This window comes from Dermochelys coriacea, chromosome 1 (genome assembly GCF_009764565.3).
Source record: "Dermochelys coriacea isolate rDerCor1 chromosome 1, rDerCor1.pri.v4, whole genome shotgun sequence".
Classification (NCBI taxonomy): Eukaryota; Metazoa; Chordata; order Testudines; family Dermochelyidae; genus Dermochelys; species Dermochelys coriacea.
In genome coordinates this window covers 107894-123967 of record NC_050068.2, presented here as the reverse complement: position 1 = coordinate 123967, position 16074 = coordinate 107894, and the positions used below count along the sequence as shown (strand labels likewise).

Genomic DNA, 16074 nt, shown 5'->3' with positions numbered 1-16074 from the left:
TAGTTAGAGCTGCCACGGGGTAAATCCCTTCATTAAGTAGGTGATGTCCAGAACTACATCTCAAATGGGAATGGCTCTGGATCCTGGCAGCTTCTAGAGCCCTCTGGGCAGCTGGGGGAGGGCTCTTGCAGCTTCCCAGCACCAGATGTTTCTCTGCTTAGCACACTTCCCTCCAAACAGAAGAACCACCTCCAGTGGCACCCTCTGTGGATCTGTAGAAAGAATCCTGGTGCCTGTTCCCATCTCTGCTGGGGCCACAGCCTTCTCAATTTCTCTCCTCTGCCTGTGGCTCTTACAGGTCGGATGCTTTGATCCAGTGGGCAGCTCAGCACTTCTCCTGTGCGCAGTTTGTGGTCTATGAGCAGATGCACCCTGAGGACCCCTTTGGTCACATCATGCGGCAGCACTTCAGCCGGCTAAACTCTGTGCTGCATACCCTGGCCCAGTATCCCGATTGTGAGGCGCAGAGGAGACGCTTTCTCCAGCGGGTAGGTGGTTATGGTCCTGGAGCAGGTGTGGGGTCTGAGCCATCTGGGAAAGAGCATAACTTCAGAAGGCAGGGATGATCCGACTGGGCTTTGGTGTGGGTTGGTCAGAACCAGGCCAGGGATAAGAGGCACTACCCACTCCAGCAGTCACATGTCCTCCTCTCCCTATGCCCAGTCTCTTAGAGCACCTTCCCTTGTCTGACAGCTCTCTCCATGCAGGAGCTAGTACACTGCTTATTGTGGTGAAGTTGCATCCCTCGAAGGATCTCACAAGTTTAGGACCTATTAGCTGGGGTACAATGAGTGTTGACTCTGAGCTAGTCACAGCAACATGCTCAGGATGGGGCATTTGCTGCAGTGTGAATCCTGAAGACAGGAGGCATGCCCCCACAATGGGATTGAGCTGTCCATGTTCAGGCCAGCCAATTGTGTGGGAATCTGGTCAGCACTGCCAGTTTGAATGTGTTTTAGAGTTGGGAGCAGGTTGTGAGTCTGTCACTGGGGGAGTGAAGCCCCTGCTGTGAGGGAGTGGAGCAGGTTGTGGCTTTCTCCCTGAGGGAATGTGGGTCTCTGTTTTAGGGATGGGCCGAGTGCAGCATCATTGATATGAATGAGTTCTATGCCGGCTTTATCCCCGAAGATGAGCGACGGAGAGTGCAGGCTCTGGAGCCCTTTGATGAATATGAGGTAACTTTACCCCCTTTCTTTCTTACACCAGGGGCCTGGCTTTAAGGGGCTGTAGCTTCCCTGATGGTCATGGGGCTGGCTGCACAGGTGCTGCTGGGGATATAGGTGTTACTGGGTAGACAGAAGAGGCCCTGGGAATCTGAGACCCAGTTAACATGGAGCCTGCAGGGAAGCTGCCCATGAAGCTGAGGCAGGCAGCAGACGTTCTGGCCTTTTAATATATGTTTCAGTGACTGCCTGCCTCCTGCTCCCACAGCTGGCTGCACAGGCTCCATCCCATGGGCAGAGTCAGACCCAGTTTCCTAAACTTCCCAGATGTCAGTACAGGCTCCAGTGCTGCAGCTTACTTCCTGACTGGGCCTCTGCCCTAGTTTCAGTCTCCAAGTGGGCTCAAGACTAGATCTAAGGTAAAGTGCCTAGATTACAGCAGTGTGGTCCCTGCACCAGAGACAGGGAAAAGGAGAGCTTTCCTGGTGCATTATTGGAGACTTTGGCATCATTTGTAATAGGGTCTGGGAATCTAACAGGTTAATCTTGTCTCCATCTGCTGTGGGCCTGCATCCCTTCCCCTACATCCCTTAGTGTCTGTGTCTTCCCCCACCCCCCCCAACCATTGCTACAAAGATCTGAGTTTCTCTCTTCTGGCTTGCTGCAGGAATGGCACCTGAAATGTTCACATTACTTTATCCTGGCTGCATCGAAGGGGGAAGAGCTTTCCTGGACTCCTCTGTTCTCCAAGATGCCAGGTAAATATGAACTGACTCTCACTGGCACAGGCCTCTGAAAAGATCCAGTGGTATAGCCTTTCTCCAGAAAGAGCACATGAGATTCTGCCATCTGAGCAGACCTCTCCAGCCTTCCTGCTAATGATGACTTTGCAATCTGTAGCTGTCATAAATATAGAGAGAAAGGTAGCATAAAATCCCTCCTTGGCAGTTGTACTAAATTGCTTTACCTGTAAGGGGTTAGGAAGCTCAAATAACCTAGTTGGCTCCTGACCAGAAGGACCAATCAGAAAAGAAGATACTTTCAAATCTGGGTGGGGAGAGTTTGTTTGTGGCTCTCTTTGTTTGTTCCCTCTCTGGATGGAGGGAGAGACCAAGCAGGTACATCATCTCCTGAAAATATACCTGGAATGATCCATCTAAAATCGCAGAAATTGTAAGTAGGCAAGGAAATGCATTAGGTTATCTTTTGTTTTAGCTTGTGAATTTTCTTATGCTACAAAGGTAGTTTTATTCCTGTTTTTGTAATTGTGAAGCTGAGTCTAGAGGGGAGTCCTCTGTGTTTTTAAATCTTTTTATTATCCTGTAAAGTTACCTTCCATCCTGATTTTGAGGTGTGATTCTTTTACTTTTTTCTTTATAATAAAGTTCTTCTTTTAAGAACCTGATTGATTTTAGTGTCCTGAAGGTAAAGGGTCTGGTCTGTACTCAAATTGCTAAGGCAATTAGTTGATATATTATTCTCAAGCCTCCCCAGGAAAGGGGGTGAAGGGGCTTGTGGGGATAGGGATTCCAAGTGACCCTTCCCTGAATTTTTGTGTAATTCACTTGGTGGTGGCAGCAATACTGTCCAAGGACAAGGAAAGGAATTTGTGCCTTGGGGAAGTTTTTAACGTAAGCTGGTAGACTTAGGAGGTCTTTCATGCGGGTCCCCACATCTGTACCCCAGAGTTCAGAGTGGCAGTAGCACTGACAATAGCACTGAGGTCAGATTTGCACCCTGCGATGTTGGTGTCCTGGCTCAGAGGGACTGAGTGGTGAGAGCTTTTCATTCCTTCAGGTTGTTGCACTCTCCTAGTTTTGAGTTATTCTGGATGGTGGCTGCAACTCCTCCCTCCCATCCAGTGCTCATTTGTGGCATTCTCTAGACCCTGTGTCTCTGATTTCCTCAATCCTGCCTCCCCACAAGGCCCTGTAGGCCATCCTGTTCTCTCTATTATATATAGCAGGCTTGGCCAAACCGTGGCTCACGAGCTGCATGCAGCTTTTTTACTGTTAAAAGTGTGCCTTGTGGAGCCCCCAGCCCATTTTCTGCCTACTAGACTAAGAGTTGGGAGCTTGGGCTTCTGCCATGTGGTGGGGCTCAGGGCTTTAACCCCACGTTGGGGAGAGGCTTCTGCCCCATGGGGCTGAAGGCCCGAGCCCTGGGGCCTCCTGCGGGGCTGAAGGTCTGAGCTTCCCCCACCTCCCGAATCTGGTAGGCAGAGGAATGGTGCTCGGGCCTCCAGGAAATAATTCAAGAGAATTTAAACCCTGGTGAACCCAATAGCGTGAGATCGATAGAGAAATTTGCACATGCGCATTTTACAAGGAAATTGCATCATTCTGTATTCAGATGTTGCGCTGTGTGGACCTTGTATGCTCATGATCTCCCTACATCTGCAGAATACAGACTGTGTTTACTGTTCGTAAGTCGCATTTGAATAGTTTTAGATTTAAGTGTTAACCCTATGTTAATTTTGTGGATGACAATTGTTAGAGGGCTTTCCCTTCACCCTGCCACTACCTGGTTCTTGTCACGCAGACAGCAAATAGCAAAAGACCAGAAGTCCGAAGTACAGACAATGCAATGTTTATTGGGGTTAATTTCCAGCAAGCATGATTCCAATTTCCCACCCGCTTCCTATTTGACCCCAGTTTATATAGTAATATTCTCAGCTATACCTGTATCAATCATTTTACTGAAATTTAACTAACCAATCCTAACATATTGTAACATAGTTCTCTAACCAATTATATCTCAAGTTTCAGAGTAGCAGCTGTGTTAGTCTGTATCTGCAAAAAGAAAAGGAGTACTTGTGGCATCTTAGAGACTAACAAATTTATTTGAGCATAAGCTTTCGTGAGCTATAGGTTACTTCATGCATCAGATGAAGTGAGCTGTAGCTCACGAAAGCTTATGCTCAAATAAATTTGTTAGTCTTTAAGGTGCCACAAGTACTCCTTTTCTTTTTGCAATTATATCTCACTACCCTAATTAACTTACACCTAGCAAAATTAATTATACAGTGGACAGAAACAATTAGAGAACCAGACAGATTCACAATAGAAAAGTGGGGGCCATAAAGATAAAACAATACAGAAATGTATTGCACTCTCAGCAAATTTGCGGATGATACTAAACTGGGAGGAGTGGTAGATACGCTGGAGGGGAGGGATAGGATACAGAAGGACCTAGACAAATTGGAAGATTGGGCCAAAAGAAATCTAATGAGGTTCAATAAGGATAAGTGCAGGGTCCTGCACTTAGGATGGAAGAATCCAATGCACCGCTACAGACTAGGGACCGAATGGCTCGGCAGCAGTTCTGCGGAAAAGGACCTAGGGGTGACAGTGGACGAGAAGCTGGATATGAGTCAGCAGTGTGCCCTTGTTGCCAAGAAGGCCAATGGCATTTTGGGATGTATAAGTAGGGGCATAGCGAGCAGATCGAGGGACGTGATCGTTCCCCTCTATTCGACACTGGTGAGGCCTCATCTGGAGTACTGTGTCCAGTTTTGGGCCCCACACTACAAGAAGGATGTGGATAAATTGGAAAGAGTACAGCGAAGGGCAACAAAAATGATTAGGGGTCTAGAGCACATGACTTATGAGGAGAGGCTGAGGGAGCTGGGATTGTTTAGTCTGCAGAAGAGAAGAATGAGGGGGGATTTGATAGCTGCTTTCAACTACCTGAAAGGGGGTTTCAAAGAGGATGGCTCTAGACTGTTCTCAATGGTAGCAGATGACAGAACGAGGAGTAATGGTCTCAAGTTGCAATGGGGGAGGTTTAGATTGGATATTAGGAAAAACTTTTTCACTAAGAGGGTGGTGAAACACTGGAATGCGTTACCTAGGGAGGTGGTAGAATCTCCTTCCTTAGAGGTTTTTAAGGTCAGGCTTGACAAAGCCCTGGCTAGGATGATTTAACTGGGACTTGGTCCTGCTTTGAGCAGGGGGTTGGACTAGATGACCTTCTGGGGTCCCTTCCAACCCTGATATTCTATGATTCTATGAAATGAGAGTTTCACAACCATTGATAAGTGATTTCTTGCCAGACAAGATGCTATCAAACTAAGTTTTCTTTAACCATCTTAAGATCTGTTTCTTTATCTGGTGGTGGTGGACACTATCAGGAAAGGATCATCTTCCTAACAGCCCAATACCACCTTATTTCAATGTGACTGGTTTGGAATGTGAGGATGTGACCATACGCTTCCCAGCTTATGGCTACCCCTGCTGCTTAGCCAAAGGCCTTATCCTAAGAACAAGGCCTCAGGCTATCTTGGTGAAAGAAGGCCCATACGCAGGTGGATTTGTGATTGTTTCTTTGTTTTATACCTCTATAACTAACTAAGTGATAAAAATACACCTAAGTTCTTAAAGTATAGGCCTTTACAGGCAGGCCTGAATATCTATATTCTAACAACAATGACATCTTCAAAATTGTAAGAAACGCAAGTATGAAAAAGAAAACCAAAGTTTTAAGCCAGTATTGGAGGAAGATTTTGCATTCACTGTTAAAGATGGTAAATCCCTGTGCCTTATCTGCAATGCATTGCTCACTCACTACAAAGCGAGCACATTGAAATGTCACTACGAAATGAATCACAATAACTTTTCATCTAAATACCTTCCTGAATCAGAATTAAGGAAAAACAAGCTAACCACATTAAAATTACGTCTAAACAGTCAACAAACACTACTTTTGGCATTCAGTAAGGAAGCTGACACAATGACTGAAGTTAATTTTGTTATGTCATGGAATATCGCTTGTGCTAAACATCCGTATTGTGATGGAAAATTTAAGAAGTATATTGCAGAAGTGGTTGCAATTTTAGATGCAACTAACAAAAAACTTCAACTAATAACGCAAATTTAAATTTTGTACCACACTATGGAGAGCCATATTTCCCAGATCAGTGCTGATGTTGCAAGCAAGCTGCAAAACAATCTAAAGAATTCTCTAGCATTCAGTCTAGTTGTTGAAAAATCCACAGATATACAGGATAAACCACAGCAAGCGATATTTGTTCTCTATGTTTCCGTGGATGTAATTGTGAAAGAAGAAATGTTGAACTCAGTGGTGCTAAAAGAAACAACATGTAGTATTGACGTAAAGAATGCACTTGACAAAGCATTTACACATGCCGATATACCGCTGGATAAACTCGACAGCATTGCAATGGATGGAGCACCTGCAATGGTGGGGGAAAAAAGTAGGCCTTATCATATTCTTGAAAAGCAATCCCAAATTTCTGGAGTTTTTCCCTGTTTATTGCATCATCCATCATGAACATCTCACAGGCAGATACTTCAAGTATGAAAATGGTCGTAGAAATTGTCAGTTTCATCCACGTGAATGGGAAGACTCATCAACAGTTCAAAAATTTAATCAAAGAGCTCGATCTTGAAGAGAAACCTAACAACGTCTCTTTCTACTGTATTGTGGGGTGGTTATCAACCAGCAATGTTTTATAGAGGCTTGTGGAATGTTGGAGCTTATTAATGCTTTCCTTGAAGAAAAGGAAAAGTCCTATCCACATCTGAAAGATGAGCAATGGATGTAGGATCTGATGTTTTTCACTGATATTATGCAGCATCTACGCAAACTTGGCATTCCAAGGGTAGGATAAGATTATTTCTGACCTTACTCAGACAGTCTTCAGCTTCTAGAACAAGTTAAAGCTTCTGCAGAGAGATATAGTGTCAAGACACTTCAACCACTTTCCCCATCTCAAGAGTAGGGTAAACGTATTCCCTGAATTCAAAGTAGAAGATCATAGACGTGAAGAATACAGAGGTAAATTACAAGGTCTGCTTGATGATTTTGGGGGCAAGTTTGAAAACTTGCAGAAGTTGAGATCCTACTTCGCCTTTCTTATAAACCCATTCATGCTTGATGTGATCAACAATTGCTGTCCGATTCCCCAAAACCATGGTTACAGAAAGATCTACTGTAGAAATGGAACTATTGGAACTCCAGGAGAATCAGGCTCTAAAGGTGATGTGTAAGTCACAGTCTGCAATCAAGTTCTAGAAGCAAGTGCCCAAAAGGAAGTAGACTAACTCAAGTAGACTAGTGTGTGACTCATTTTAGTTTTCAGCACAACATACTGCTGTGAATCGCTGTACTCCGTGATGAAGTTTGTAAAATCGAAACCTCTGACTGAGCTCATCCACACCACCTTGACAACATATCAACCAGATTTCCAAAGATTCCCACAAGGCTTCAAGGTCAAGCAGTAATTCGCTGTGATTCAGTAAGTAGGATGTTAATATTTTAAATGCATGTATAAAGGTCGTGCATGTCTTGTGGCTCTCAGACTTCTGAAAATTATCATATGTGGCTCAGAGGGTCAGTAAGTTTGGCCACCCCAACATACTACTTTTTTCTACAGGACTCCTGCCTCATTCAGGCATAGGATGAACAGTGCTTGTTGAATGAACAGCTATTCAGTATTTTTTTTTTTGTCCTCATTGTTCAATGTGTGGCTTCATGCCTCAAGTATAGCAGTTTTCAAACACTGCTCCGAATACAGAATTATTTATTTCTTCATAAGCTTACCAATTGTATTTGAGTGCTTCACAAACATTCATGAAAAGTATTTTCACAACATCTCTGTGAGGAGCAGTGGTGGTATTATCCCTGTTTTACACAAAGGCAACTGACCCACAGAGAAATTAAGTTCAGAAGTATCCACTAATTTTGGGTGACTAATTTGAGGTATCTAGGGTTTGAGTTTTTCTGAATATTTAGCATTATATAGCACTTCATATGTTCAAATCACCCACTGACTTCATTTGCAGCTGTGAATATGCAGCACTTCTGTAAATCATACTTGCCTAGCACCACATAGTAACTCTGTGGCAGAAGCAGGGGTAAAATCCATTTCTCCAGGGGAGTGTTAAACTTCTTTAACCATGGATAGTGAATAGGGGACTGCAAACAGGGGAGTTCGAGGGGGAGTTGTAATATAGTCGTTATGGTTAGGAAGGGCCCCATCACGAGTGCCAACACTGCTCCTGTCTCCTCCACCTGCGCCTGTATCCAGACAGACAACCTAACCATGGATGCCTCTACCCAGATCCTGGTGTGGATTTGCAGAGTTCCCACTCTCAGAAAGCCAGGCTGGGGGGACCATCCAGTGCGAAAGGTGCCTGCTGGTGGAATCTCTCAGGAAGCAGGTGGGAGAGTTACAGGAGGAGGTGCCTAGGCTGAAGAGCATCCGTGCCCACGAGGAATTCCTCGAGAGTATTCACATGAAAACATCCAAGGCTGAGGAAGCTATCCAGTTACCGAGGATTGCTGTCATAGAATCATAGAATCATAGAATATCAGGGTTGGAAGGGACCCCAGAAGGTCATCTAGTCCAACCCCCTGCTCAAAGCAGGACCAAGTCCCAGTTAAATCATCCCAGCCAGGGCTTTGTCAAGCCTGACCTTAAAAACCTCTAAGGAAGGAGATTCTACCACCTCCCTAGGTAACGCATTCCAGTGTTTCACCACCCTCTTAGTGAAAAAGTTTTTCCTAATATCCAATCTAAACCTCCCCCATTGCAACTTGAGACCATTACTCCTCGTTCTGTCATCTGCTACCATTGAGAACAGTCTAGAGCCATCCTCTTTGAAACCCCCTTTCAGGTAGTTGAAAGCAGCTATCAAATCCCCCCTCATTCTTCTCTTCTGCAGACTAAACAATCCCAGCTCCCTCAGCCTCTCCTCATAAGTCATGTGCTCTAGACCCCTAATCATTTTCGTTGCCCTTCGTTGTACTCTTTCCAATTTATCCACATCCTTCCTGTAGTGTGGGGCCCAAAACTGGACACAGTACTCCAGATGAGGCCTCACCAGTGTCGAATAGAGGGGAACGATCACGTCCCTCGATCTGCTCGCTATGCCCCTACTTATACATCCCAAAATGCCATTGGCCTTCTTGGCAACAAGGGCACACTGCTGACTCATATCCAGCTTCTCGTCCACTGTCACCCCTAGGTCCTTTTCCGCAGAACTGCTGCCGAGCCATTCGGTCCCTAGTCTGTAGCGGTGCATTGGATTCTTCCATCCTAAGTGCAGGACCCTGCACTTATCCTTATTGAACCTCATTAGATTTCTTTTGGCCCAATCCTCCAATTTGTCTAGGTCCTTCTGTATCCTATCCCTCCCCTCCAGCGTATCTACCACTCCTCCCAGTTTAGTATCATCCGCAAATTTGCTGAGAGTGCAATCCACACCATCCTCCAGATCATTTATGAAGATATTGAACAAAACGGGCCCCAGGACCGACCCCTGGGGCACTCCACTTGACACCGGCTGCCAACTAGACATGGAGCCATTGATCACTACCCGTTGAGCCCGACAATCTAGCCAGCTTTCTACCCACCTTAGAGTGCATTCATCCAGCCCATACTTCCTTAACTTGCTGACAAGAATGCTGTGGGAGACCGTGTCAAAAGCTTTGCTAAAGTCAAGAAACAATACATCCACTGCTTTCCCTTCATCCACAGAACCAGTAATCTCATCATAAAAGGCGATTAGATTAGTCAGGCATGACCTTCCCTTGGTGAATCCATGCTGACTGTTCCTGATCACTTTCCTCTCCTCTAAGTGCTTCAGGATTGATTCTTTGAGGACCTGCTCCATGATTTTTCCAGGGACTGAGGTGAGGCTGACCGGCCTGTAGTTCCCAGGATCCTCCTTCTTCCCTTTTTTAAAGATGGGCACTACATTAGCCTTTTTCCAGTCATCCGGGACTTCCCCCGTTCGCCACGAGTTTTCAAAGATAATGGCCAAGGGCTCTGCAATCACAGCCGCCAATTCCTTCAGCACTCTCGGATGCAATTCGTCCGGCCCCATGGACTTGTGCACGTCCAGCTTTTCTAAATAGTCCCTAACCACCTCTATCTCTACAGAGGGCTGGCCATCTCTTCCCCATTTTGTGTTGCCCAGCACAGCAGTCTGGGAGCTGACCTTGTTAGTGAAAACAGAGGCAAAAAAAGCATTGAGTACATTAGCTTTTTCCACATCCTCTGTCACTAGCTTGCCTCCCTCATTCAGTAAGGGGCCCACACTTTCCTTGGCTTTCTTCTTGTTGCCAACATACCTGAAGAAACCCTTCTTGTTACTCTTGACATCTCTTGCTAGCTGCAGCTCCAGGTGCGATTTGGCCCTCCTGATATCTTTCCTACATGCCCGAGCAATATTTTTATACTCTTCCCTGGTCATATGTCCAACCTTCCACTTCTTGTAAGCTTCTTTTTTATGTTTAAGATCCGCTAGGATTTCACCATTAAGCCAAGCTGGTCGCCTGCCATATTTACTATTCTTTCGACTCATCGGGATGATTTGTCCCTGTAACCTCAACAGGGATTCCTTGAAATACAGCCAGCTCTCCTGGACTCCCTTCCCTTTCATGTTAGTCCCCCAGGGGATCCTGGCCATCTGTTCCCTGAGGGAGTCAAAGTCTGCTTTCCTGAAGTCCAGGGTCCGTATCCTGCTGCTTACCTTTCTTCCCTGCGTCAGGATCCTGAACTCAACCAACTCATGGTCACTGCCTCCCAGATTCCCATCCACTTTTGCTTCCCCCACTAATTCTACCCGGTTTGTGAGCAGCAGGTCGAGAAAAGCGCTCCCCCTAGTTGGCTCCCCTAGCACTTGCACCAGGAAATTGTCCCCTACGCTTTCCAAAAACTTCCTGGATTGTCTATGCACCGCTGTATTGCTCTCCCAGCAGATATCAGGAAAATTAAAGTCACCCATGAGAATCAGGGCATGCGATCTAGTAGCTTCCGTGAGTTGCCGGAAGAAAGCCTCATCCACCTCATCCCCCTGGTCCGGTGGTCTATAGCAGACTCCCACCATGACATCACTCTTGTTGCACACACTTCTAAACTTAATCCAGAGACACTCAGGTTTTTCCACAGTTTCGTACCGGAGCTCTGAGCAGTCATACTGCTCCCTTACATACAGTGCTACTCCCCCACCTTTTCTGCCCTGCCTGTCCTTCCTGAACAGTTTATAACCATCCATGACTGTACTCCAGTCATGTGAGTTATCCCACCAAGTCTCTGTTATTCCAATCACGTCATAATTCCTTGACATCACCAGGACCTCCAGTTCTCCCTGCTTGTTTCCAAGGCTTTGTGCATTTGTATATAAGCACTTGAGATAACCTGTTGATCGCCCCTCATTCCCAGTATGAGGCAGGAGCCCTCCCCTCTCAGACATTCCTGCCTGTGCTTCCTCCCGGTATCCCGCTTTCCCACTTACCTCAGGGCTTTGGTCTCCTTCCCCCGGTGAACCTAGTTTAAAGCCCTCCTCACTAGGTTAGCCAGCCTGCTGGCAAAGATGTTCTTCCCTCTCTTCGTAAGATGGAGCCCGTCTCTGCCCAGCACTCCTCCTTCATGGAACACCATCCCATGGTCAAAGAATCCAAAGCCTTCTCTCCGACACCACCTGCGTAGCCATTCGTTGACCTCCACGATTCGACGGTCCCTACCCAGGCCTTTTCCTTCCCCGGGGAGGATGGACGAGAACACCACTTGCGCCTCCAACTCCTTTATCCTTCTTCCCAGAGCCACGTAGTCCGCAGTGATCCTCTCAAGGTCATTCTTGGCAGTATCATTGGTGCCCACGTGGAGAAGCAGGAAGGGGTAGCGATCCGAGGGCTTGATGAGTCTCGGCAGTCTCTCCGTCACATCACGAATCTTAGCCCCTGGCAAGCAGCAGACTTCTCGGTTTTCCTGGTCAGGGCGGCAGATAGATGACTCAGTCCCCCGGAGGAGAAAGTCCCCGACCACCACCACCCGCCTTCTCCTCTTGGGAGTGGTGGTCGTGGAACCCCCAACCTCAGGACATCGCATCTCATGCCTCCCAACCAGCGGGGTCTCCTTCTGCTTTCTCCCCCCAGACATATCATCTGGTCCACTCTCCGCAATGGTACCTGTGGAGAGAACATGAAAGCGGTTAGTTACCTGTGTCTGTGTTACTGGAACCCGGACATTCCGCTTACCTCTTCTGGAGGTCACATGTTGCCAAGCTTCTTCACTGGCCTCTTGGCTCCTCTGTGCAACCTGCTCTATATCTTTAGAGCTTTGTGCCCCTAGAAGGCTATCCTGAGTTTGGTCCAGAAAATCCTCAGTTTCTCGTATACAACGCAGGGTCGTTACCTGTTGCTCCAGACCTTCAATCTTCTCTTCCAATATGGAGACCAGCTTGCACTTTGTACAGACAAAGTCGCTTCTGTCCTGTGGAAGAAAGACAAACATGGCACATCCAGTGCAGGTCACAATAGCTGAACCCCCCCCTTCCATATCACCTACCTACTATGAGCTTCCTCAGAGACGTTGGCAAGATGTAAGCCTCACTGGGCTCACTCCAGGCGAACTCCCAGGCAAACTCCTGCTGTGAGCTGCTCTGCTGTCCCCGCTGCTCAGCTGGTTCGCGAGGCTCTGGCTATTTTTAAACAGCCAGGCTTCCCTGACGCAAACACACAGACACCCTAATGCCCGCTGTCACACCACTGGGGGAGGAGGATATGGCTCTGTCACAGGGAGGACACTGGCTGCTGGTTACTTCTGGCAGCAGGCAGTGCTCCACCCCTACTCCCAACCCACCCACAATGGTGACAGAAAACTGTTATGCTGCCCTGGCAATGAGTGATGAGGAATCGCCCCTGGAGGAGGAGGTGGAGAAGTCATGTACCCCCAAGACTGGGAGGATCACAGCCACCACTCCCTGGAGGAAACTTAGAGTAGTGGTGTTTGGTAACTGTCTTCTGAGGGGGACGGAAGCACCCATCTGTCACCTTGACATGGCATCCCGGTAGGTATGCTGCCTGCCAGGGGCCGTATCCGAGACATTATGGAGGGATTGCCGAGGATCATCCAGCCCTCTGACTACTACCACATGCTACTCATCCATGTGGGCACTAATGATACTGTGAGGTATGAACCCTCAGCAGATCAGAAATGACTACAGGGCTCTGGGAGTAAGGGTGAAGGAGTTTGGAGCACAGGTGGTGGTCTCTTCAATCTTTCTGGTCAAGGATAGAGTCCCAGGCAGAGACAGAGGCATCCTGGAGGTGAATGCCTGGCTGCAAGGATGGTGTTGCCAGGAGGGCTTCGGCTTCTTTGACCACTGGATGCTGTTCCAGGAAGAAGGACTGATAAGCAGAGATGGGGTCCATCTATCGAGGAAGGGGAAGAGCTTATTTGGATACAGACTGGCTAACCTAGCAAGGAGGGCTTTAAATTAGGTTCAAAGGGGGCAGGTGACCAAAGCCCACAGGTAAGTCAAGAACATGGAGACCTGGGAGAAGGTTTGGAATTTGGGGGGAGCAGGGGCTGTTAGAGCAGGGATAAAGGAGAGACAAGACAACTGGTGTGGAGGGGGATCAAATCAGTATCTTAGATGTCTGTATACTAATGCAAGAAGTATGGGGAATAAGCAAGAAGAACTTGAAATGCTAGTGAATAAACACAACTATGACACAGTTGGCATTACAGAGACTTGGTGGGATAATACACGACTGGAATATTGGTATAGAAGGGTACAGCTTGCCCAGGAATGACAGGCAGGGAAAAAAGGGAGGAGGTGTTGCCTTATATATTAAATATGTATACACTTGGACTGAGGTTGAGATAGATACAAGATCTTGTTGAAAGTCTCTGGGTAAAGATAAAAGGGGTAAAAAAACAAGGATGATGTTATGGTAGGGGTCTATTACAGACCACCAAACCAGGAAGAAGAGGTGGATGAAGTTTTTTTTTTTTAAACAGCGAACAAAATCATCCAAAGCACAAGACTTGGTGGTGATGGAGGACTTCAACTACCCAAACATCTGTTGGGAAAATAACATAGCAGGACACAGATTATCCAATAAAGTTCTTGGAATGTATTGGAGACAAATTTTTATTTCAGAAGGTAGAGACAGCTACTAGGGAAGAGGCTGTTCTAGATTTGATTTTGACAAACTGGGAGGAACTGGTGGAGAATTTGAAAGTGGAAGGTAGCTTGGGTGAAAGTGATCATGAAATGATAGAGTTCATGATTTAAGGAATGATAGGAGGGAGAACAGCAGAATAAAGACAATGGATTTCAAGATGGTAGGCTTTAGCAAACTCAGGGAGTTGGTAGGTAAGATCCCATAGGAAGCAAGTCTAAGGGGAAAAACAACAGAAGACAGTTGGCAGTTTTTCAAAGAGACATTATTAAGGGCACAAGAGGAAACTATCCCACTGCATAGGTAAGATAGGAAACATGCCAAGAGATCAGCCTGGTGTAACCAGGAGATCTTCAATTATCTACAAATCAAAAAAGAGTCCTACAAAAAGTGGAAACGAGGTCAAATTAGAAAGGCTGAATATAAACAAATAAACACAGTATGTAGGGACAAAATTAGAAAGGCCAAGGCACAAAATGAGATCAAACTAGCTAGAGACGTAAAGGATAACAAGAAAACATTCTACAAATACATTAGAAGCAAGAGGAAGACCAAGGACAGGGTTGGCTCATTACTCAGTGAGCAGGGGAAATAATAACAGAAAATGTGGAAATGGCAGAGGTGCTTAATGACTTCTTTGTTTGGTTTTCACCAAGAAGGTTGGTGTTGATTGGACGTCTAACATAGTGAATACCAATGAAAATGAGGTAGGATCAGAAGAGGCTAAAATAGGAATAGAACAAGTTAAAAGTTACTTGGACAAATTGGATGTCTTCAAGTCACCAGGGCCTGATGAAATGCATCCTAGAATATTCAAGGAGCTGACTGAGGAGATATCTGATCTATTAGCAATTATCTTTGAGAAGTCATGGAAGACGGAAGAGATTCCAGAACACTGGAAAAGGGCAAATATAGTGCCCATCTCTAAAAAGGCAAATAAGGACAACCCAGGGAATTACAGCCAAGTAAGCTTAACGTCTGTACCTGGAAAGATGATGGGAGCAAATAATTAAGCCATCATCTAGAAGATAAAAATGTGATACGTAAGAGTCAGCATGGATTTGTCAAAAACAAAATGTGTCAAAATTTCTTTGACAGGGTAACAAACCTTGTGGATAGCGGGGAAGTGGTAGATGTGGTATATCTTGACTCCAGTAAAGCTTTTGATACTCTCACATGACCTTCTCATAAACAAACTAGGGAAATACAACCTAGATGGAACTACTATAAGGTGGGTGCAAAACTCGTTGGCAAACCGTTCCCAGAGAGTAGTTATCATTGATTCGCCGTCATGCTGAAAGGGAATAACGAGTGGGGTCCCACAGGAATCAGTTCTAGGTCCGATCTGTTCAATATTTTCATCAATGATTTAGATAATGGCATAGAGAGAGCACTTATAAAGTTTGTGAATGATAGGAAGGCCAAAAAAGAAGGCCCCAAAAGAATTTGAGGAACAGTTAGCCAAAGACTCAAAAAGTAGTAGCAAATTTTTTTTAAAGTACATAAGAAGCAGGAAGCCTGCTAAACAACCAGTGGGGCCACTGGACGATTGAGGTGTTAAAGGAGCATTCAAGGACGATAAGGCCATTGCAGAGAAACTAAATGAATTCTTTGCATCGGTCTTCACGGCTGAGGATGTGAGGGAGATTCCCAAACCTGAGCCATACTTTTTAGGTGACAGATCTGAGGAACTGTCCCAGATTGAGGTATCATTAGAGGAGATTTTGGAACAATTTGATAAACTAAACAACAATAAGTTACCAGGACCAGATGATATTCCCCAAAGAGTTCTGAAGGAACTCAAATGTGAAATTGCATGGCTACTAACTAGTCTGTAACCTATCATTTAAATCAGCTTCTGTAATAGATGATTGGAGGATAGCTAATGTGATATCAATTTTTAAATTGGGCTCCAGAGGTGATCCTGGCAATTACAGGCCTGTAAACCTGACTTCAGTACTGGGCAAACCGG

General features: G+C 45.9%; 1 protein-coding gene across 6 annotated transcripts in view; it reads left to right on the top strand.

Moving 5' to 3' along the window:
• The window catches only part of LCMT2 (leucine carboxyl methyltransferase 2), a 121067-nt gene that overhangs the window by 9282 nt on the left and 95711 nt on the right, over nucleotides 1–16074 (top strand). For all 6 annotated transcript variants that reach the window (XR_006277519.1, XM_038421455.2, XM_038421444.2 and 3 more), the window contains 3 exons: nucleotides 299–488; nucleotides 1068–1175; nucleotides 1831–1921. Coding sequence is in view for 5 of the 6 variants with exons in the window: in XM_038421455.2 (XP_038277383.2) it covers nucleotides 299–488; nucleotides 1068–1175; nucleotides 1831–1921 (389 nt within the window). In the remaining variant the exon portion in view is untranslated. The remainder of the gene's footprint in view (nucleotides 1–298; nucleotides 489–1067; nucleotides 1176–1830; nucleotides 1922–16074) is intronic.